Genomic DNA, 25,083 nt, shown 5'->3' with positions numbered 1-25,083 from the left:
ATCAAAGTTGGATCAGCCTGTAGTGTGGTTTTCCACTTTAATTTTGAGTGTGACTCCAAATCCAGACCTCCATGGGTTGATACATTTGATTTCCATTGATCATTTTTGTGTGATTTTATTGTCAGCACATTCAACTATGTAAAGAAAAAAGTATTTAATAAGAATATTTCATTCATTCAGATCTAGGATGTGTTATATTAGTGTTCCCTTTATTTTTTTGAGCAGTGTATATACAGTTGAAGTTGGAAGTTTACATACACTTAGGTTGGAGTCATTAAAACTCGTTTTTCAACCACTCCACAAATTTAATGTTAAAAAACTATAGTTTTGGCAAGTTGGTTAGGACACCTACTTTGTGCATGACACAAGTAATTTTTCCAACAATTGTTTACAGACAGATTATTTCACTTTTAATTCACTGTATCACAATTCCAGTGGGTCAGAAGTTTACATACACTAAGTTGACTGTGCCTTTAAACAGCTTGGAAAATTCCAGAAAATTATGTCATGGCTTTAGAAGATTCTGAAAGGCTAATTGACATCATTTGAGTCATTTGGAGGTGTACCTGTGGATGTATTACAAGGCCTACCTTCAAATTCAGTGCCTATTTGCTTGACATCATGTGAAAATCAAAAGAAATCAGCCAAGACCTCAGACAAAAACATTGTAGATCCTCCACAAGTCTGGTTCATCATTGGGAGAAATTTCAAACGCCTGAAGGTACCACATTCATCTGTACAAACAATAGTACGCAAGTATAAACACCATGGCATCACACAGCCGTCATACCACGCAGGAAGAAGACTCGTTCTGTCTCCTAAAGATGAATGTACTTTGGTAAGAAAAGTGCAAATCAATCCCAGAAAAACAGCAAAGGACCTTGTGAAGAGGCTGGAGGAAACAGATACAAAAGTATCTATATCCACAGTAAAACGAGTCCTATATCGACATAACCTGAAAGGCCGCTCAGCAAGGAAGAAGCCACTGCTCCAAAACCGCCATAAAAAAGCCAGACTACGGTTTGCAACTGAACATGGGGATAAAGATTGTACTTTTTGGAGAAATGTCCTCTGGTCTGATGAAATAAAAATAGAACTGTTTGGCCATAATGACCATCATTATGTTTGGAGGAAAAAGGGGGAAGCTTGCAAGCCGAAGAACACCATCCCAACCGTGAAGCACATGGGTGGCAGCGTCATGTTGTGGGGGTGCTTTGCTGCAGGATGGACTGTGCACTTGTAACAGTATAGCTTTCATCCGTCCCCTCGCCGGGCTCAAACCAGGGACCCACTGCACACAGACAACAGTCACCCACGAAGCATTAATATCCATCGCGCCACAAATGCCACTGCCCTTGTTCCAACAACTACTTCAGGTCTCAGAGCGAGTGACATCACTGATTGAAACACTATTAGCACGCACCACTGCTAATTAGCTAGCCATTTCACATCAGTTACACTCACCCCCCGTTTGACCTCGTCCTTACATTTCTTATTATTAAAATAAAGAGGTGATCCTAACTGACCTAAGACAGGGAATGTTTTACCAGGATTAAATGTCAGGAATTGTGAAAAACTGAATTTAACGTATTTGGCTAAGGTGTTTGTATACTTCCGTCCTCAACTGTACAGTATATGCAAAATATAAATAATAACATTGGTGGTAGCTACAATTGATCTGTAATATTAAAGCTGATCAACCCCCCCCCCCCAAAAAAGGAGAGAAATAGAGAGAGAAAGGGAAAAGGAAAAAGAGAAGAGAGAGAATATGCATTTCTCACTATGAATAAAGTACTGATGTTAACGCATTACATCATGTCTGTGGGATGTCTTTACTTTTTCCACACCAAAACATTAGCCCGGTGTCAAAAACATACTGTCAGGAATCTGCCTCTTTCATGTTCCTGTGTTTGAACAAGCTGTATGATGCTAGAGACACACAGATGACGCCCTATTCCCTTTATAGGGCACTACTTTGTTTACTGTAAAGTTGTAAAGATGTTCACTATATAGGGAATAGGGTGCCATTTGGGACACACGTACGGAGAAACCTCAAAACCTAGGAAAGAAAAAAGCAAAGCATAGCAAATAATAGCAGCCTGGGGAAAAAGGTTTCTCTGAAATATCTGAATCATTCTCATTAACAGGATGATGGTAGGGGATTAGAGAAAAAGAAGAGAGATGGAGGGAGAGAGAGTTAGTATAACTCAACGCAGATAAATATCTGGTGACCATCAAACAGACTGAGTAGTAGATGGCTCAGGGACCATAGGTGCTGACCTATGATCAAGTCCCTTCTGTCCTTATTCATTGTGATCTAAAAGGCTAAACTGATCCTAAATCAGCACGCCTTCTCTGAGACTCTTGATATGGCCCCTGGTATACGCATAGCAAACATCTGTGGTACTGTCATGTCCATGACATACAAACTGGAACAGAGGATGAGAGAGAGAACTGAAATTTAGCCTCTGGCTAAAGAACTCCAACTCCAACTTCTGCACACATATTCATCTTTGCGATGATGCATTTACAGTGCATTCGGAAAGTATTCAGACCCCTTGAATTTTTCACATTTTGTTACATTACAGACTTATCCTAAAATGGATTAAAAAAAATATCCTCATCAATCTACACACAATACCCCATAATGACAAAGCAAAATACGTTTTTTTTTATGTTTGCTAATTTATTGAAAATAAACCCTTTGCTATGACACTTGAAAAAAAGTTATTTATTTAACCCTTATTTTACCAGGTGAGTTGACTGAGAACACATTCTCATTTACAACAACGACCTGGGGAATAGTTACAGGGGAAGAAGGGGGGATGAATGAGCCAATTGTAAGCTGGGGCTGATTAGATGACCATGATGGTATGAGGGCCAGATTGGGAAATTGAGCTCAGCTGAATCCTGTTTCCATTGATCATCCTTGAGCTATTTCTACAAATTGATTGGAGTCCACCTGTGGTAAATTCAATTGATTAGACATGATTTGGAAAGACACACACCTGTCTATATAAGGTCCCACAGTTGACAGTTCATGTCAGAGCAAAAACCAAGCCATGAGGTTGAAGGAATTGTCTGTAGAGCTCAGAGATAGGATTGTGTCGAGGCACAAATCTGGGGAAGGGTACCAGAAAATGTCTGCAGCGTTGAATGTCCCCAAGAACACAGTGGCTTCCATTCTTAAATGGAAGAAGTTTGGAAACAACAATATTCTCCATAGAGCTGGTCGCCCGCCCAAACTGAGGAATTGGGGGAGAAGGGCCTTGATCAGGGAGGTGACCAAGAACCCGATGGTCACTCTGACAGAGCTCCAGTGTTCCTCTGTGGAGATAGGAGAACCTTCCAGAAAGACAACCATCTCTGCAGCAATCCACCAATCAGTCCTTTATGGTAGAGTGGCCAGACGGAAGCCACTCATCAGTAAAAGGCACATGACAACCCGCTTGGAGTTTTCCCAAAGGCACCTAAAGGACACAGACCAGAGAAACAAGATTATCTGGTCTTATGAAACCAAGACTTAACTCTTTGGCCTGAATGCGAAGCGTCATGTCTGAAGGAAATCTGGCACCATCTCGACTGAGAAGCGTAGTGGCAGCATCATGCTCTGGGGTTGTTTTTCAGAGGCAGGTACTGGGAGAATAGAGAGATCCTTGATGAAAACCTGCTCCAGAGCGCTACAGGACAAGGTAGGAGTGGCTTCGGGACAAGTCTCTGAATGTCCTTGAGTGGCCCAGCCAGAGCCTGGACTTGAACCGGATCAAACATCTCTTGAGAGACCTGAAAATAGCTGTGCAGTGATGCTCCCCATCCAATCTGACAGAGTTTATAGAGGATCTGCAGAGAAAAATGGGAGAAGCTCCCCAAATACAGGTGTGCCTAGCTTTTAATTTTTTATTTATTTAATTTTTACCTTTATTTAACCAGGCAAGTCAGTTAAGAACACATTCTTATTTTCAATGACAGCCTGGGAACAGTGGGTTAACTACCTGTTCAGGGGCAGAACGACAGATTTGTACCTTGTCAGCTCGGGGGTTTGAACTCGCAACCTTCCGGTTATTAGTCCAACGCTCTAGCCACTAGGCTACGCTTCCGGTTTAGATTTTTAATACATTCGCAAAAAATTCAAAAAATCTGTTTTTCCTTTGTCATTATGGGGTATAGTGTGTATATTGATGAGGGGAAGAATCCAGTCAACGTCACACAATGTGGAAAAGGTCAAGGGGACTGAATACTTTCTGAATGCACTATATTAGAGGTCGACCGATTCATCGGAATGGCCGATTAATTAGGGCCGATTTCAAGTTTTCATAACAATCGGAAATCGGTATTTTTGGGCGCCGATTTGCCGATTTTAAAAATTATATATATATATTTTTTACACCTTTATTTAATCTTTATTTAACTAGGCAAGTCAGTTAAGAACACATTCTGATTTTCAATGACGGCCTAGGAACGGTGGGTTACCTGCCTCGTTCAGTGGCAGAAAGACCTGCCTCTCTCTCGTTGCACTCCACAAGGAGACTGCCTGTTACGCAAATGCAGTAAGCCAAGGTAAATTGCTAGCTAGCATTAAACTTATCTTATAAAAAACAATAAATCATAATCACTAGTTAACTACACATGGTTGATGATATTACTAGATATTATCTAGTGTGTCCTGTGTTGCATATAATCTGACTGAGCATACAAGCATACAAGTATCTGACTGAGCGGTGGTAGACAGAAGCAGGCGCGTAAACATTCATTCAAACAGCACTTTCGTGCGTTTTGCCAGCAGCTCTTCGTTGTGTGTCAAGCATTGCGCTGTTTATGACTTCAAGCCTATCAACTCCCGAGATGAGGCTGGTGTGACCGAAGTGAAATGGCTGGCTAGTTAGCACGTGCTAATAGCGTTTCAAACTTCACTCGCTTTGAGCCTTGGGGTGGTTGTTTCCCTTGCTCTGCATGGGTAACGCTGCTTCGATGTGGTGGCTGTTGTCGTTGTGTTGCTGGTTCGAGCCCAGGGAGGAGCGAGGAGAGGGACGGAAGCTATACTGTTACACTGGCAATACTAAAGTGCCTATAAGAACATCCAATAGTCAAAGGTTAATGAAATACAAATGGTATAGAGGGAAATAGTCCTATAATAACTACAACCTAAAACTTCTTACCTGGGAATATTGAAGACTCATGTTAAAAGGAACCACCAGCTTTCATATGTTCTCATGTTCTGAGCAAGGAACTGAAACGTTAGCTTTCTTACATAGCACATATTGCACTTTTATGTTCTTCTCCAACACTTTGTTTTTGCATTATTTAAACCAAATTGGACATGTTTCATTATCTACTTGAGGCTAAATTGATTTTATTGATGTATTATATTAAGTTAAAATAAGTGTTAATTCAGTATTGTTGTAATTGTCATTATTACAAATATTATTTTTTTTATTCAATTTTTTAAAATCAGCCGATTAATCGGTATCTGCTTTTTTTTTGGTCCTCCAATAATCGGTATCGGCCTTGAAAAATCATAATCGGTCGACCTCTACACTGTATATAGTAAGCCTTCCTTAACTATGATTAGATCACTGTGACACATGTTCTCTATAGCAGGGTCAAAGAGGGATAGAGATTTAACATTTACTACTGTAGCAAACTGGCATTATGATACGCCGGCCAGCTAGTGTAACGTTCGTCGTGGGTGGAAGAAGAGGAGGACGAATGCACAGCGTGGTAAGTGTCCATATTGTTTTAATAAGAATAGTGAACACTGAACAAAAACAATAAAACAACAAAATGAACAGTCCTGAACGGTGAAGCAAAACACAGAACAGAAAATAATCACCCACACCACACAGGTGGGAAAAGGCTATCTAAGTATGATTCTCAATCAGAGACAACGAACGACACCTGCCTCTGATTGAGAACCATACCAGGCCAAACACAAAACCACAACATAGAAAAAAGAACATAGACTACCCACCCAACTCACACCCTGACCATCCTAAAACAAAGACATAACAAAAGAACTAAGGTCAGAACGTGACAGCTAGACAGAATATGTCACATTGGGATTCTGTTCAGGCACCATAAATACTACCCCTGGGGTCCTAACACAACTCACTCCAACAAAATGAAATAAAGCTATTTTGTGCATCTAATAACCTCAATTATGGGCACTATATAATAATAATAATATATGCCATTTAGCAGACGCTTTTATCCAAAGCGACTTACAGTCATGTGTGCATACATTCTACGTATGGGTGGTCCCGGGGATCGAACCCACTACCCTGGCGTTACAAGTGCCATGCTCTACCAACTGAGCTACAGAAGGACCACTATACTCCAAATTTCCCTCAGATTACACAGACCCGCAAAGAATTCAAAAACAAATCCAATTTTGATAAACTCCCATATCTATTGGGTGAAATTCCACAGTGTGCAATCACAGCAGCAAGATGTGTGACCTGTTGCTACAAAAAAAGGGCAACCAGTGAAGAACAAACACCGTTGTAAATACAATCCATATTTATGTTTATTTATTTTTTCTTTGGTACTTGAACTATTTTCACGTCGTTACAACACTGTACATAGCCATAATATGAAATATGAAATGTCTTTATTTCCTTTGGAACTTTTAAGTGTAATGTTTACTGTTCATTATTAATGTTTATTTCACTTGTGTTTATTACAGTGCCTTGCGAAAGTATTCGGCCCCCTTGAACTTTGCGAACTTTTGCCACATTTCAGGCTTCAAACATAAAGATATAAAACTGTATTTTTTTGTCAAGAATCAACAACAAGTGGGACACAATCATGAAGTGGAACGACATTTATTGGATATTTCAAACTTTTTTAACAAATCAAAAACTGAGGAGCTGGACCGTGGAGCTGGAAACAGGAAAGTCTGAGGCTATCTGGGTAAAGCACCAGGGTAAATCTTAATTGGAAATGCACCATGATACTCTTCCTCTGTTGTCTAGTTAGCAGTTACAGTAAATCAAATCAAATGTTATTTGTCACATGTGCCGAATACAACAGGTAGACCTTACAGTGACATGCTTACTTACAAGCCCTTAACCAACAATGCAGTTAAGAAAATACCTATAAAAAAAAAGGAAAAGATAAAAATAACAAATAATTCTCGGGCAGCAGTAAAATAACAATAAGTGGGGCTATATACAGGGGGTACCGGTACAGATTCAATGTGCTGTGGCACCGGTGTCGAGGTAATTGAGGTAATATGTACATGTAGGTAGAGTTATTAAAGTGACTATGCATAGATAATAACAGAGAGTAGCAGCAGCGTAGAAGGGGGGCAATGCAAATAGTCTGGGTAGACATTTGATTAGATGTTTAGGAGTCTTATTTCTTGGGGGTAAAAGCTGTTTAGTTGCCTCTTGGACCTAGACTTGGTGCTCCGGTACCGCTTGCCGTGCGGTAGCAGAGAGAACAGTCTATGACTAGGGTGGCTGGAGTCTTTGACAATTTTTAGGTCCTTCTCTGACACCGCCTGTTATAGAGGTCATGGATGGCAGGAAGCTTGGATAGCCCCGGTGATGTACTGGGCCCTACGCACTACCTACCCTCTGTAGTGCCTTGCGGTCAGAACAGTTGCCATACCGGGCAGTGATGCAACCGATCAGGAGGGAGGGGGGGGCATCAGGAAGTTCAGGATCCAGTTGCAGAGGGAAGTGTTTAGTCCCAGGGTTCTTAGCTTATTGATGAGCTTTGAGGGCACTATGGTGTTGAACGCTGAGTTGTAGTCAATGAATAACATTCTCACACAGGTGTTCCTTTTGTCCAGGTGGGGCGGTATGCAAATTGGAGTGGGTCTATGGTAGAGGTCGACCGATTATGATTTTTCACAGCCGATACCGATACCGATTATTGGAGGACCAAAAAAGGCGATACCGATTAATCGGCTGATTTTTTTATTTGTAATAATGACAATTACAACAATACTGAATTAACACTTATTTTAACTTAATATAAAACATCAATAAAATCAATTTAGCCTCAAATAAATAATGAAACATGTTCAATTTGGTTTAAATAATGCAAAAGAAAGTAATATGTGCCATGTAAAAATGGGTGCCATGTAAAATATGTGCCATGTAAAAAAGCTAACGTTTAAGTTCCTTGCTCAGAACATGAGAACATATGAAAGTTGGTGGTTCCTTTTATCATGAGACTTCAATATTCCAAGGTAAGAGGTTTTAGGTTGTAGTTAATTTAGTATTTATAGGACTATTTCTCTCTTTACCATTTGTATTTCATATACCTTTGACTATTGGATGTTCTTATAGGCACTATAGTATTGCCAGTGTAACAGTATAGCTCCGTAAAGCTCCGCCTTATCTCAGTTCACTGGTCACGATGGCAACACCCACCCGTAGCACTCGCTCCGCCTTTCGTTCCAGTTCTCTGCTGCCTGTGACTGGAACGAATTGCAAAAATCGCTGAAGTTGGAGACTTTTATCTCCCTCACCAACTTCAAACATCTGCTTTCTGAGCAGCTAACCTATCGCTGCAGCTGTACATAGTCTATCGGTAAATAGCCCACCCAATTTTACCTACCCCATCCCCATACTGTTTATATTTATTTACTTTTCTAATCTTTTGCACACCAGTATCTCTACCTGTACATGACCATCTGATCATTTATCACTCCAGTGTTAATCTGCAAAATTGTAATTATTTGCCTACCTCCTCATGCACACAATGTATATAGACTCTCTTTTTTTTTTACTGTGTTATTGACTTGTTAATTGTTTACTCCATGTGTAACTCTGTGTTGTCTGTTCACACTGCTATGCTTTATCTTGGCCAGGCCGCAGTTGCAAATGAGAACTTGTTCTCAACTAGCCTACCTGGTTAAATAAAGGTCAAATTAAATTTTTTTATGAAATAGCTTCCGTTCCCCTCCTCACCCCTACCTGGGCTCAAACCAGGAACACATCGATAACAGCCACACTCGAAGCATCGTTACCCATCGCTCCGTGGCCCTTGCAGAGCAAGGGAAATAACTACTCTACTCTTCCCACTAGCTTGGAAGGACGGTACCGTGCAGTACCGAAGAGCCCTTACTGCTGCTCGATCGTCCTATTTTTCTAACTTAATTGAGGAAAATAAGAACAATCCGAAATTCCTTTTTGATACTGTGGCAAAGCTAACTAAAAAGCAGCATTCCCCAGAGAGGATGACTTTCACTTTAGCAGTGATAAATTCATGAACTTCTTTGAGGAAAAGATTATGATTATTAGAAAGCAAATTACGGACTCCTCTTTAAACCTGCGTATTCCTCCAAACCTCAGTTGTCCTGAGTCTGCACAACTCTGCCAGGACCTAGGATCAAGAGAGACGCTCAAGTGTTTTAGTACTATATCTCTTGACACAATGATGAAAATAATCATGGCCTCTAAACCTTCAAGCTGTATACTGGACCCTATTCCAACTAAACTACTGAAAGAGCTGCTTCCTGTGCTTGGCCCTCCTATGTTGAACATAATAAACGGCTCTCTATCCACTGGATGTGTACCAAACTCACTAAAAGTGGCAGTAATAAAGCCTCTCTTGAAAAAGCCAAACCTTGACCCAGAAAATATAAAAAACTATCGGCCTATATCGAATCTTCCATTCCTCTCAAAGATTTTAGAGAAGGCTGTTGCGCAGCAACTCACTGCCTTCCTGAAGACAAACAATGTATACGAAATGCTTCAGTCTGGTTTTAGACCCCATCATAGCACTGAGACGGCACTTGTGAAGGTGGTAAATTACATTTTAATGGCATCGGACCGAGGCTCTGCATCTGTCCTCGTGCTCCTAGACCTTAGTGCTGCTTTTGATACCATCGATCACCACATTCTTTTGGAGAGATTGGAAACCCAAATTGGTCTACACGGACATGTTCTGGCCTGGTTTAGGTCTTATCTGTCGGAAAGATATCAGTTTGTCTCTGTGAATGGTTTGCCCTCTGACAAATCAACTGTAAATTTCGGTGTTCCTCAAGGTTCTGTTTTAGGACCACTATTGTTTTCACTATATATTTTACCTCTTGGGGATGTTATTCGAAAACATAATGTAAACTTTCACTGCTATGCGGATGACACACAGCTGTACATTTCAATGAAACATGGTGAAGCCCCAAAATTGCCCTCGCTAGAAGCATGTGTTTCAGACATAAGGAAGTGGATGGCTGCAAACTTTCTACTATTAAACTCGGACAAAACAGAGATGCTTGTTCTAGGTCCCAAGAAACAAAGAGATCTTCTGTCGAATCTGACAATTAATCTTAATGGTTGTACAGTCGTCTCAAATAAAACTGTGAAGGACCTCGGCGTTACTCTGGACCCTGATCTCTCTTTTGAAGAACATATCAAGACCATTTCGAGGACAGCTTTTTTCCATTTACGTAACATTGCAAAAATCAGAAACTTTCTGTCCAAAAATGATGCAGAAAAATTAATCCATGCTTTTGTCACTTCTAGGTTAGACTACTGCAATGCTCTATTTTCCGGCTACCCGGATAAAGCACTAAATAAACTTCAGTTAGTGCTAAATACGGCTGCTAGAATCCTGACTAGAACCAAAAATTTGATCATATTACTCCAGTGCTAGCCTCTCTACACTGGCTTCCTGTCAAAGCAAGGGCTGATTTCAAGGTTTTACTGCTAACCTACAAAGCATTACATGGGCTTGCTCCTACCTACCTCTCTGATTTGGTCCTGCCGTACATACCTACACGTACGCTACGGTCACAAGACGCAGGCCTCCTAATTGTCCCTAGAATTTCTAAGCAAACAGCTGGAGGCAGGGCTTTCTCTATAGAGCTCCATTTTTATGGAACGGTCTGCCTACCCATGTCAGAGACGCAAACTAACCTTTAAGTCTTTACTGAAGACTCATCTCTTCAGTGGGTCATATGATTGAGTGTAGTCTGGCCCAGGAGTGGGAAGGTGAAGCAACGAACCGCCCTTGCTGTCTCTGCCTGGCCGGTCCTCTTTCCACTGGGATTCTCTGCCTCTAACCCTGTTACTGGGGCTGAGTCACTGGCTTGCTGGGGCTCTCTCGTGCCGTCCCTGGGGGGGTGCGTCACCTGGGTGGGTTGATTCACTGTTGTGGTCGGCCTGTCTGGGTTGGCGCCCCCCCTAGGGTTATAAGATCTTTGTGGGCTATACTCGGCCTTGTCTCAGGATGGTAAGTTGGTGGTTGAAGATATCCCTCTAGTGGTGTGGGGGCTATGCTTTGGCAAAGTGGGTGGGGTTATATCCTTCCTGTTTGGCCCTGTCCGGGGTGTCCTCGGATGGGGCCACAGTGTTCCTGACCCCTCCTCTCTCAGCCTCCAGTATTTATGCTGCAGTAGTTTATGTGTCGGGGGGCTAGGGTCAGTTTGTTATATCTGGAGTACTTCTCCTGTCCTATTCGGTGTCCTGTGTGAATCTAAGTGTGCGTTCTCTAATTCTCTCCTTCTCTCTTTCTTTCTCTCTCTCGGAGGACCTGAGCCCTAGGACCATGCCCCAGGACTACCTGACATGATGGCTCCTTGCTGTCCCCAGTCCACCTGACTGTGCTGCTGCTCCAGTTTCAACTGTTCTGCCTTATTATTATTCGACCATGCTGGTCATTTATGAACATTTGAACATCTTGGTCATGTTCTGTTATAATCTCTACCCGGCACAGCCAGAAGAGGACTGGCCACCCCACATAGCCCGGTTCCTCTCTAGGTTTCTTCCTAGGTTTTGGCCTTTCTAGGGAGTTTTTCCTAGCCACCGTGCTTTTACACCTGCATTGTTTGCTGTTTGGGGTTTTAGGCTGGGTTTCTGTACAGCACTTTGAGATATCAGCTGATGTACGAAGGGCTATATAAATAAATTTGATTTGATTTGATTTGATTACTCCAAATCTAAAAGCGAGTGACGTTTGAAACAGTATTAGCGCACACCCAGCTAACTAGCTAGCCATTTCACATTGGTTACACCAGCCATTAGGCTGATAGGCTTGAAGTCTTAAACAGCGCTGTGCTTGCGAAGAGCTGCTGGCAAAACGCACGAAAGTGCTGTTTGAATGAATGATTACGGGCCTGCTGCTGCTCAGTCAGACTGCTCTACCAAATCAGACTTAATTATAACATAATAACACACAGAAATACGAGCCTTTGGTCATTAATATGATCGAATCCGGAAACTATCATTTCGAAAAACAAAACGTTTATTATTTCAGTGAAATACGGAACCGTTCGGTACTTTATCTAACGGGTGGCATCCCTAAGTCTAAATATTCTTGTTACATTGCACAACCTTCAATGTATGTCATAATTACGCAAAATTCTGGCAAATTAGTTCGCAATGAGCCAGGCGGCTCAAACTGTTGCATATACCCTGAGTCTGCGTGCAATGAACACAAGAGAAATGGGTTAATATTGCCTGCTAAACTGGATTAGTAGTTATAACTAGTAATTATGATTGATCGTTTATTATAAGATAAGTTTAATGCTAGCTAGCAATTTACCTTGGCTTCTACTACATTCGCATAACAGGCAGACTACTCGTGGAGTGCAATGGTTAGAGCGTTGGACTAGTTAACTGTGCGGATGCAAGATTGGAACCGCTGAGCTGACAAGGTGAAAATCTGTGGTTCTGCCCCTGAACAAGGCAGTTAACCCACAGTTCCTAGGCAGTCATTGACGATAAGAATGTGTTCTTAACTGACTTGCCTAGTTAAATAAAAGGTATAAAAAAATAAATAATAATAATCGGAAAATGGAGATCGGCGCCCAAAAATACAGATTTCCGATTGTTATGAAAACTTGAAATCGGCCCTAATTAATCGGCCATTCCGATTAATCGGTCGACCTCTAGTCTATGGTATCTGGGATAATGCTGTTGATGTGAGCCATGACCAGCCTTTCAAAGCACTTCATGGCTACAAACGTGAGTGCTAATGGTCGGACGTCATTTAGGCAGGTTACCTTAGTGTTCTTGGGCACAGGGACTATGGTGATCTGCTTGAAACATGTTGATATTACAGACTCAGACAGGGAGAGGTTCAAAATGTCAGTGAAGAGACTTGCCAGTTGGTCAGCGCATGCTTGGAGTATACGTCCTGTCCTAGTAATCCGTCTGGCCCTGCGGCCTTGTGAATGTTGACCTGTTTAAAGGTCTTACTCACATCGGTTGCGGAGAGCGTGATCACACAGTCTTCCGGAAGAGCTGATGCTCTCATGCATGTTTCAGCGTTACTTGCCTCGAAGAAAGCATAGAAGTAGTTTAGCTCGTCTGGTATGCTCGTGTCACTGGGCATCTCTTGGCTGTTCTTCCCTTTGTAGTCTGTAATAGTTTGCAAGCCCTGCCAGATCCGATGAGCATCGGAGCTGGTGTAGATTGATTCAATCTTAGTCCTGTATTGACGCTTTGCCTGTTTGATGGTTCGTCGGAGGGCATAGCGGGATTTCTTATAAGCTTCCGGGTTAGAGTCCCGCTCCTTCAAAGCGGCAGCTCTACCCTTTAGCTCAGCGCGAATGTAGCCTGTAATCCATGGCTTCTGGTTGGGGTATGTACGTATAGTCACTGTGTGGACGATGTCCTCGATGCACTTATTGATAAAGCCAGTGACTGATGTGGTGTACTCCTCAATGCTATCGGAAGAATCCCGGAATATATTCCAGTCTGTGCTAGCAAAACAGTCCTGTAGTTCAGCATCTGCTTCATCTGACACCTTTATAGAATCAGGAGGATAGAATTAGGTCAAACGGATTTAAGTTTCCCTGCATTAAAGTCCCCGGCCACTAGGAGCACCGCCTCTGGATGAGTGTTTTCCTGTTTGCTTATGGCAGTATAGAGCGTATTGAGTGTGGTTTTAGTGCCAGCGTTGGTCTGTGGTGGTATGTAGACAGCTACGAAAAACACAGATGAAAACTCTCTAGGTAGATAGTGTGGTCTATAGTTTATCATGAGATCAAATAAAATCAAATAAAATGTTATTTGTCACATACACATGGTTAGCAGATGTTAATTTGGGTGTAGCGAAATGCTTGTGCTTCTAGTTCCGACAATGCAGTAATAACCAACGAGTAATCTAACCTAGCAATTTCACAACAACTATCTTATACACACAAGTGTAAAGGGATGAAGAATATGCACATAAAACTATATGAATGAGTGATGGTACAGAAAGGCATAGGCAAGATGCAGTAGATGGTATCGAGTACAGTATATACATATGAGATGAGTAATGTAGGGTATGTAACATATAAAAGTGCCATTGTTTAAAGTGGCTAGTGATACATTTTTACATACATTTTTCCATTATTAAAGTGGCTGGAGTTGAGTCAGTATGTTGGCAGCAGCCACTCAATGTTAGTGGTGGCTGTTTAACAGTGTCACGCCCTGGCCATAGAGAGGCTTTTTATTCTCTATTTTGGTTAAGCCAGGGTGTGACAAGGGTGGGCATTCTATGTCCTTTTTTCTATGTTTTGTATTTCTATGTCTTGGCCTGGTATGGTTCTCAATCAGGGACAGCTGTCTATTGTTGTCTCTGATTGAGAACCATACTTAGGTAGCTTTTTCCCCCACCTGTTTTGTGGGAAGTTAACTTTGACTTTGTTCAGGGCACATAGCCCAAAGCTTCACGGTTTGGTTTTGTTCTTTGTTTTGTCGGTGTCATTTTTAATAAAGAGAAAATGTACGCTTACCATGCTGCACCTTGGTCCAGTCCTTCAGTCAGCCGTGACAAACAGTCTGATGGCCTAGAGATAGAAGCTGTTTTTCAGTCTCTCGGTCCCTGTTGTGATGCACCTGTACTGACCTCGCCTTCTGGATGATAGCGGGGTGAACAGGCAGTGGTTCGGGTGCTTGTTGTCCTTGATGATCTTTATGGCCTTCATGTGACATCGGGTGGTGTAGGTGTCCTGGAGGGCAGGTAGTTTGCCCTCGGTGATGCGTTGTGCAGACCTCACTACCCTCTGGAGAGCCTTATGGTTGTGGGCAGAGCAGTTGTCATACCAGGCGGTGATACAGCCCAACAGGATGCTCTCGATTGTGAATGTGTAAAAGTTTGTAAGTGCTTTTGGTGACAAGCCAAATTTCTTCAGCCTCCTGAGGTTGAAGAGGCACTGCTGCACCTTTTTCACCACGCTGTCTGTGTGGGTGGACCAATTCAGTTTGTCCGTTATGTGTACGCTGAGGAACTTAAAACTTACTTCCCTCTCCACTACTGTCCCGTCGATGTGGATAGGGGGGTGCTCCCTCTGCTGTTTCCTGAAGTCCACGATCATCTCCTTTGTTTTGTTGACGTTGAGTGTGAGGTTATTTTCCTGACATCACACTCCGAGGGCCCTCACCTCCTCCCTGTAGGCCGTCTCATCGTTGTTGGTAATCAAGCCTACCACTGTAGAGTCGTCTGCAAACTTGATGATTGAGTTGGAGTTGTGCATGGCCACACAGTCGTGGGTGAACAAGGAGTACAGGAGAGGGCTCAGAACGCACACTGGGGCCCCAGTGATGAGTATCAGCGGGGTGGAGATGTTGTTACCTACCCTCACCACCTCGGTAGTCGTTTAGCTCAGTTACCTTAGCTTTCTTGGGAATAGGAACAATGCTGGCCCTCTTGAAGCATGTGGGGACAGCAGACTGGGATAAGGATTGATTGAATATGTACGTAAACACACCAGCCAGCTGGTCTGCACATGCTCTGAGGACGCGGCTGGGGATGCCGTCTGGGCCTGCAGCCTTGCGAGGGTTAACACATTTAAATGTTTTACTCACGTCGGCTGCAGTGAAGGAGAGTCCGCAGGTTTTGGTAGCGGGCCGAGTCAGTGGCACTGTATTGTCCTCAAAGTGAGCAAAGAAGTTGTTTAGTCTGTCTGGGAGCAAGACATCCTGGTCAGATACTCTACTTCAGGCGAGCAAAAGCTTGAGACTTCGTTAGATATCGTGCACCAGCTGTTCTTTACAAATATAGATTAGCCTCTGCCCCGTGTCTTACCAGAGGCTGCTGTTCTATCTTGCCGATAGTGTATAACTGCCGATATGTTATTAATGTCGTCATTCAGCCATAACTCTGTGAAACATAAGATATTACAGTTTTTAATGTCCGGTTGGAAGGATTTACATGCTTTTAGTTTGTCCCATTTATTTTCCAGCGATAGAACATTGGCTAACAATATGGATGGCAAAGGCAGATTAGCGACTCGTCGCCAGATCCTCACAAGGCACCCCGGTCTCTTTCCGCTAAATTTCTGTTTCTTTATCCAGCGAATGACAGGGATAAGGGCTTGTCGGGTGTTTGGAGTATATCCTTCGTGTCCGACTCATTAAATATATATTTTAAGGGTCCAATTCGAGGTGAGTAATCACTGTTCTGATGTCCAGAAGCTCTTTTCGGTCATAAGAGATGGCAGCAGCAACATTATGTACAAAATAAGTGCAAACAATGCAACAAAAAAAAGCACGGTTGGTTAAGAGCCAGTAAGAGCAAATAAAATGGCAGCCATCCTCTCCGGCACCATCACGCTTTTTTAAAAATGTCACTACCATCAGACTATCACTACCAATACGTCATAATAAAAGTGTGATACAATCACAGTCACACAATTGATGTGAAAATAGAGAACTAGTCTGTCTACACGTATTAAGTATATTCACATAAGCTCTTTAAATCTCCCCCAGACACAAAGGGTCAATGTAACGGGATTAGTATCTGTCCGCTACACCAGTTTCAAAACAAAAGGAGCCAATGTGTAACGTCTGCTTCTAACTCACGCTCTCAAACACGTAGATCCCCTGAACACAGCTCACTCTCCTGATCCCAATCACCTGAATTCTGATCACCTGTTCACACACCTGTATGTCATTATCAGACACTATTTAGTTCAGTTCTTTGAACCCCATCATTGTGAGTTATTGTTTGTTTTGTGACACACTTCTAGTTGGAGCGCTGGGTTTCCCATCGTGTTCATTACACAATGACTCTCTCTAGAGACATCTATCTCATTTCACGCAGGCATTGTAGGAGACAACTAACCAGGATCTGGCCACTGTAATAATATTACGAAAGACTCCATCTATAGACAGCCCAGAGCCGAAGTCAGTCCACAACCTGGAGAACCCACAATAAATATCACATTAGCCGCTAGGAGACTTAATTACTATGAGAATAGATGGCTCAATTGCTGTTTGTTTGGATGTATCTCAAATATTACCCTATTCCCTATACAGTGCACTACTTCTGACCAGAGCCATATGGGCCCAGGTCAAAAGTAGTGCACCACATAGGGAATAGGGTGCCATTTGGGACGCACACTCTTATCACATTTGGAAAAGACACTTAGCGAATCAGAGAGGATGATACAGACAACTCAAAGCAGTGTCGTCAGAGGAACAAACACCATCGTGTTTGACATTGAAGTATGTGATATTATAAAAAAAGACTAACTGAAGCAACATTTCCATTCATGGAGGTCTGAAAAGGTTGCCTTTCATGTCTTCATTGATATCTGTTGCGACAGTCTTTTTTATGTTGAAAAGTCTTCTAATGAGTGAAGCTAACATGTTCAGCCTTTTGTGTAAAAAATATATTCCTTTGGGACATCCCTTGTTTAACATGTTGGTACTCAAGAGCTTAAAGACACTTATCCTACCTTTGTCCAGGCTAGGGCTGATGGCTTGCATGCACCATCCCAAAATAATAATAACTTAATTAATTGTTAAAAAGAGAGGGAGTGATACAGATGACCCACTCTCCATTTTAGGCAACAGGCTTAAATAATACTGTCACACGTAATGAAAATGTGTCTTTTAACTCAGTGTTGTCTGACTGCAGTACAGTTGATGAGACAAAGCAGGATATCTGAGTAGAGAGAAATCAGAGTAAATGTGTCAGACAACACACTTAACCGTGAACAACTAGGGTATAACTGTTCAGCCTTAAAGGGATAATCCACTGCCAGAAATAAAAATCATAAATCTCCGGTCAATTTGGTGAAAGAACATGTTCCATCAGTGGGTAAAATAAAAAAAATCCCCAATCAGATAATCGTGTAGGAACGCATCATAGTGACAATTCTCGTCACTGGAGATAGGGGATAACACACTGTCACATTTCATAACGCTTGAAAAACAAAAAACAATGACCTCCATTCCACGTCACCAAATCAGCCAATAGATAGTATGGGCCTACTTGTGTAGAACACATCCATCCATTTATATCCTCATGACAAAGTATATATTTCGCTTAGATGTGCTCAATCTAAGTGTACCAAATTATTCAACTCCGTTTCTCCTTCAAGTACCATGTAGCAATGGGCCCTGTGTCTGTGGGAAACAGAGATAATACAGAAAGGAGGAGATAGGTATCATATTGGGCAATGAGTGGAGAAATGCCCCACCCAACTGGCTGTCGACTCATCGCATTCACGTTGTCATGCCGCGTCACGCAGTTGCTAAGCTAATCGTCACGCAATCCCTTTTCAAAGTCAGGGTATGAGTCTAGAAACCTGCCTATTTTCCTCGAAAGTACGTAATGTCATGATTCCAAAGCTATACGATATTACAGAGAACAAGTTAATTATCTCACATCTTGGAAAAGATTTGCAATGTTGTACTTCTTCTTCATGAAATGCATGCTAATGTTGGTTTATTGAGCGAGTGCTCAATAGTTTCCCATTCACTCATTGAAAGAGAGCTCTCCTTGTCTCAGAATCTTCCAGAATGCACCGCGCGGCCCAATGACAACGCATGGGCCACATACACAATGGGCATTAATACGATTCTAATGGAGTTTCCCATCTCCTCAAAGTATCTCTGTGGGAAAGAAACATACTCTGCCCTCACTCTGGGCAGAGACTAACTGCAAGCATTGTGGGATTTAACACTATTTCACACTTTTAATCAAAGGAATTAGTGGTTTGGGGTGGATTATCCCTTAAAGTGGTGTCAGTGTGGTTTAACAATATACCCTAGCCTAGAGACAATGAGATTCATTATTGTGCCTCTGTTTGTGTCTTTATCAACAGCAGTGAACTGAAAGAGTTAAATAAGGTATCTGTTAACATTGATCACCCTACTGCACTTAATGTGTGTGTGGGTGTGTGTGTGTATATATTTATGTACAGTGCATTCGGAAAGTATTCAGACCCCGTGACTTATTCCACATTTTTCTACGTTACAGACGTATTCTAAAACTGATTCAATACAAATCCTAATCAATCTACACACAATACCCCATAATGACAAAGTAAAAATAGGTTTTTAGAAATTTCGCAATTCAAAATAAAAAACAGAAATACCTTGTTTACATAAGTATTCAGACCCTTTGCATTGCTCATCCTTGAGATGTTTCTACAACTTGATTGGAGTCCACCTGTGGTAAATGCAATTAATTGGACATGATTTGGAAAGGCACACACCTGTCTATATAAGGTCCCACAGTTTACAGTGCATGTCAGAGCAAAAACCAAGCCATGAGGTTGAAGGAAAGTGCCGAGACAGGAATGTATCGAGGCATAGATCTGGTGAAGGGTACCAAAAAATGTCTTCAGCATTGAAAGTCCCAAAAAAAACAGTGGCCTCTATCATTCTTAAATGGAAGAAGTTTGGACCCACCAAGACCCTTCCTAGAGCTGGTCGCCCGGCCAAACTGAGCAATCGGGGGAGAAGGGCCTTGGTCAGAGGAGGTGACCAAGAACTCAATGGTCACTCTGACAGAGCTCCAGAGTTCCTCTGTGGAGATGGGAGTACCTTCCAGAAGGACAACCCTCTCTGCAGCACTCCACCAATCAGGCATTTATGGTAGAGTGGCCAGACGGAATCCACTCCTCTGTAAAAGGAACATGACAGTCCGCTTGGAGTTTGCCAAAAGGCACATAAAGATTCTTTAGTCTGATGAAACCAAGATTGAACTCTTTGGACTGAATGCCAAGCGTCACGTCTTGGGGAAACCTGGCACCATCCCTACAGTAAAGAATGGTGGTGGCAGCATCATGCTGTGGGGATGATTTTCAGCGGCAGGGACTGGGAGACTAGTCAGGTTCGAGGGAAAAATGAACGGAGTAAAGTACAGAGAGATCCTTGATGAAAACCTGCTCCAGAGTGCTCAGGACCTCAGACTGGGGTGAAGGTTCACCTTCCAACAGGACAACGACCCAAAGCACACAGCCAAGACAACGCCGGAGTGGCGTCTGGTCAAGTCTCTGAATGTCCTTGAGTGGCCCAGCCAGGGACTTGAACCCGATTGAACATCTCTGGAGAGACCTGAAAATAGCTGTGAAGTGACACTCCCCATCAAACCTGACTGAGCTTGAAGTGATCTGCAGAGAAGAATGGGAGAAACTCCCCAAATACAGGTGTGCCAAGCTTGTAGCGTCATACCCAAGAAGACACAAGGCTGTAATCGCTGCCAAAAGTGCTTCAACAAAGTCCTGATTAAAGAGTCTGAATACTTATGTAAATTTGATATTTCAGTTTTACATTTTTAGAATTTTGTAAAAATGATGGGGTATTGTGTATAGATTGATGAGGAAAATAATATATTTAATACATTTTATAATAAAGCTGTAACGTAACAAAAAGGGGTCTGAATACTTTCTGAATGCACTGCGAGTCTGTGTGTGTGTGTGTGTGTGTGTGTGTGTGTGTGTGTGTGTGTGTGTGTGTGTGTGTGTGTGTGTGTGTGTGTGTGTGTGTGTGTGTGTGTGTGTGCGTGTGCGTGTGCGTGTGCGTGTGCGTGTGTGTGTGTGTGTGAGTGCGTGTCTGCGTGTGCGTGTGTGTGTGTGTTTGTGTGTGTGTGCGTGTGTGTGTGTCTGCGTGTGCGTGTGCGTGTCTGCGTGTGCGTGTGTGTGTGTGTGTGTTTGTGTGTCTGCAGCATGGCTGACGGGAGGAAATGCCAGTGACCAGCATAACTCAATAAGAGCAGAACACTGGGCTGAGATGATGACTGTCACGAGATGGAGGACACAAGTGCCCACTGCTCCAAACAGATTCAATTAGGCCACTTTGTGCGGACGACCATCTCGGATGAATCGCTAATGACACCCTATTCCCTACATAGCGCACTACTTTTGACCAGAGCCCTATAAACCCGTCAAAATTATTTTACTAAATAGGGAATAGGGTGCCATTTGGGACACCTTATCAATACAGATCAGATGATGTAACCCACATGCCAAGGGGTTCCCCGCAGACCCTATTGGCAGACAGATTATATTAGATAATTTAAGCCTTTGTAAAGTTTTACCACAAAGAGAGTGAGGTAGTGAAATGTTCTTTGAAGTACATTTTTGTTTGTCTCCTTGTCTTTGATCAAAGGGAATTCTTTCAGCTTATGTCATTCTATGTACTTCCCTTGATATATAACAACATTGATGAGGGGAAACAACCCACTGGGTACAGACGTCAGTTGAACTTCTAGTTTTGATTTACATTTGGTTGAGTTGTCAATTAACGCGAAATCCACAGAAAATGTCACCATGTCATTGGGTTTAGGTTCAAAGTTGAGTGAAAAAAGATGAAATTCCCTTACACGGATGACTTTTATTAATGAAACATTTGGAGTGCTGCGGCCGCCTACCTACCCTATTGTCTGTGGACATTTTCTATTTTCTCAGGACTATGAGCCCGCCTCTAGTCCCATAACAGACTACCATGACATAGGTGACTGTACACAGACTGTAGGTGGGTTAGTAATTATAATAGTGTCTTTCTCACCAGCTGATGAGTCCAGCGACGACGGCGGACCAGGTGACACAGCAGGAGTTGGGCCTCTTGCTCTCCTCATCCTCGTCTTTCCGACAGCAGCACAGACAGCTCAGGTAGATAGCCAGACAGAGCAGATTCAGGCCCAGGCCCGCAGCCGCCACACAGCCCAGGAAGATTAACGACTATTGGGAGAGATGGAGAGAGAGAGAGCAAGAGAGACGGGGGTGATAGAGGATAGAGATAGAAAAAGAGAGACATATATATATATATAGTGAGAGAGAGAGAGAGAGAGAGAGAGAGAGAGAGAGAGAGAGAGAGAGAGAGAGAGAGAGAGAGAGAGAGAGAGAGAGAAATAGAGGGGAGAGAGTGTTAAATAGAGAGAGAGAGAAGAAATAGAGAGAGAGAGAGAGGGGAGAGAGTGTTAAATAGAGGAGGGAGTGAGAAATAGAGGAGAGATAGAGGGAGAGAGTGAGAAATAAGGAGAGAGAGAGGGAGAGAGAGTGTTAAATAGAGTAGAGAGTGAGAGATAGAGGAGAGAGAGAGGGGAGAGAGTGTTAAATAGAGGAGGGAGTGAGAAATAGAGGAGAGATAGAGGGGAGAGAGTGAGAAATAAGGAGAGAGAGAGGGGAGAGAGTGTTAAATAGAGGAGAGTGAGAAATAGAGGAGAGCGAGAGGGGAGAGAGTGTTAAATAGAGGAGAGAGTGAGAAATAGAGGAGAGAGAGAGGGGAGAGAGTGTTAAATAGAGGAGAGAGTGAGAAATAGAGGAGAGAGAGAGGGGAGAGAGTGTTAAATCGATGAGAGAGTGAGAAATAGAGGAGAGAGAGAGGGGAGAGAGTGTTAAATAACTGGATATCAATGTCAATGTCAAAAACAGAACACACAGTAGAAGGTATCCTCAACCTCGGGACTCACTCTGCATGGCAACTCATTCACTACAGCTATTTTAGATGTAATTTCTTTGAGCATTTGTTCAGTTTGCATACTGATGCATAGGTACATCAAACACACAGCATCAGCACTGACACTCATCACTCTCTGACCCTTTGAGGATCCAGATAAAGATTGAATGAAGCTTGAGTGATGACAGTCAGAGAACACAGATACGTACACAAAGAATTTGAACAAACACAATTTTGATAAACTCCCATATCTATTGGGTGAAATACCACAGTGTGCCATCACAGCAGCAAGATTTGTGAAAAGGGCAACCAGTTAAGAACAAACACCATTGTAAATATAACCCATATTTATGTTTATTTTTTAAAACTTTTGTACTTTAACTATATGACATTTGTAATGTCTTTATTCTTGTGGAACTTTTGTTAGTATAATATTTACTGTCCATTTGTATTGTTTATTTCCCTTTTCTTTATTATCTAGTTCACTTTCTCTGGTAATGTTAACATATGTTTCCCATGCCATTAAATTGGATTGAAATGTAATTGAATGAGGAGAGCAAAGTATTCTGCATAAATGGCACATCATTTGAATGTGTGATTTATGAATGTGTGTGGAGCCAGAGGAGGAGAAATGTAGTCATGAACCTGTGAGATGAGATGAGAGGAGATGAGAGGAGAAGAGAGGAGTGGAGAGGTGGGGAGAGGAAATGAGAAGAGATGAGAGGAGGGGAGAGGAGATGAAAGGAGGGGAGAGGAGAGGAGGGGAGGGGTGAGTAGAGAGGATAAGAGAGTAGGGGAGGGGAGGGGTGAGTAGAGAGGATAAGAGAGTAGGGGAGGGGAGAGGAGAGGAGAGGAGATGAGAGGAGGGGAGAGGAGATGAGAGGAGGGGAGAGGAGATGAGGGGAAGGGAGAGGAGATGAGAGGAGGGGAGAGGAGAGGAGAGGTGAGTAGAGAGGATAAGAGAGGAGTGGAGAGGAGATGAGAGGTGGGGAGAGGAGATGAGAGGTGAGTAGAAAGGAGAAGAGAGGAGAGGAGGGGTGAGGAGATGAGAGGAGGGGAGAGGTGAGTAGAGAGGAGAAGAGAGTAGGGGAGAGGTGAGTAGAGAGGAGAAGAGAGGAGGGGAGAGGAGGGGAGAGGTGAAGAGATCAGGGGAGAGGTGAGTAGAGAGGAGAAGAGAGGAGTGGAGAGGTGAGTAGAGAGGAGGGGAGAAGAGGGGAGAGGTGAGTAGAGAGGAGAAGAGAGCAGGGGAGAGGAGATGAGAGGAGATGAGAGGAGGGGAGAGGTGAGTAGAGAGGAGAAGAGAGGAGGGGATGGGAGGGGATGGAAGGGGAGAGGAGAGAAGAGGAGGGGAGAGGAGATGAGAGGAGGGGTGAGTAGAGAGGAGAAGAGAGGAGTGGAGAGGTGAGTAGAGAGGAGGGGAGAAGAGGGGAGAGGTGAGTAGAGAGGAGAAGAGAGCAGGGGAGTGGAGATGAGATGAGAGGCGGGGAGAGGAGATGAGAGGCGGGGAGAGGAAATGAGAGGAGGGGAGAGGTGAGTGGAGAGGAGGAGAGAGATGTGGAGAGGAGGGGAGAGGTGAGTAGAGAGGAGAAGAGAGGATGGGAGGGAAGGGGAGAGGAGATGAAAGGAGGGGAGAGGTGAGTAGAGAGGAGAAAAGAGGAGAGGTGAGTAGAGGAGGGGAGAGGAGATGAGAGGAGGGGAGGAGCAGAGAGGTGAGGTGATAAGAGAGGAGAAGAGAGGAGGGGAGAGGAGGGGAGAGGAAGGGAGAGTAGAGACGAAAAGAGAGGAGATGAGAGGAGATGAGAGGAGGGGAGAGGTGAGTAGAGAGGAGAAGAGGATCCCTTCTTCCTTCAGTTTCATCTGGGGAGCAGGTGCTTTCTCATACCCCTCTCTTATTCCTTCCCCATCCCTCCTCACTCCCTCACACCATCCCTCCCTCCTCCAGAGAGAGGTGAAGGGGATGGGACAAGAATAGCTACCCAGACAGCAACCCAAGACAGCAATAGTATTATTTGTTGTTACATATTATTATGCCTCTTTCTCTGTCTCACCCTTTTTGTCAATCTTACGTTTGTCTATCTGTCTGTCCGTATGGCTGTATGTCTGCCAGCCTGCCTGCCTGCCTGTATGTCTGTTTGCCTTTCTGCCTGTCTTCCTGTCTGTCTGCCTGTCTGTCCATAGCCATCTGTCTGTTTACGTGCTGTGATGATGTCACCTGTTCTGTAATACTATTGAGGGCATTATAGTTAGAGCTGTTCTGAATGTAAGCTCATAACCATAATACCTCAATGCGTACAGTATGCATACATACCAGGCTAGTTATCTTAATTCCTCACGCCTCTTTGCATCCTGATTAATCCACCTTTATGCCCCGTCTTCCTAATCCTCCAACCTCACCTCCATCTGTTGAGGAGTGAGGGAGGGATGCCTGATGCCTCATGTCCCATTTTCATGGCTACATGCCTCTCCTGCAGAGTGGGGGAGGTAAGGGGAGAAAGGGCTCATC

General features: G+C 43.2%; 1 protein-coding gene across 2 annotated transcripts in view; it reads right to left on the bottom strand.

Moving 5' to 3' along the window:
* LOC118402895 (protein tweety homolog 2-like) overlaps positions 1-25,083 on the bottom strand; it is a 114,798-nt gene that overhangs the window by 53,000 nt on the left and 36,715 nt on the right. For both annotated transcript variants that reach the window (XM_035801251.1, XM_035801252.2), the window contains exon 2: positions 21,690-21,862. In XM_035801251.1, coding sequence (XP_035657144.1) covers positions 21,690-21,862 — 173 coding nt within the window. The remainder of the gene's footprint in view (positions 1-21,689; positions 21,863-25,083) is intronic.

The sequence above is a fragment of the Oncorhynchus keta genome, chromosome 24 (genome assembly GCF_023373465.1).
Source record: "Oncorhynchus keta strain PuntledgeMale-10-30-2019 chromosome 24, Oket_V2, whole genome shotgun sequence".
NCBI classification, from domain to species: domain Eukaryota; kingdom Metazoa; phylum Chordata; class Actinopteri; order Salmoniformes; family Salmonidae; genus Oncorhynchus; species Oncorhynchus keta.
This window is presented reverse-complemented; position numbering and strand designations above follow the sequence as displayed.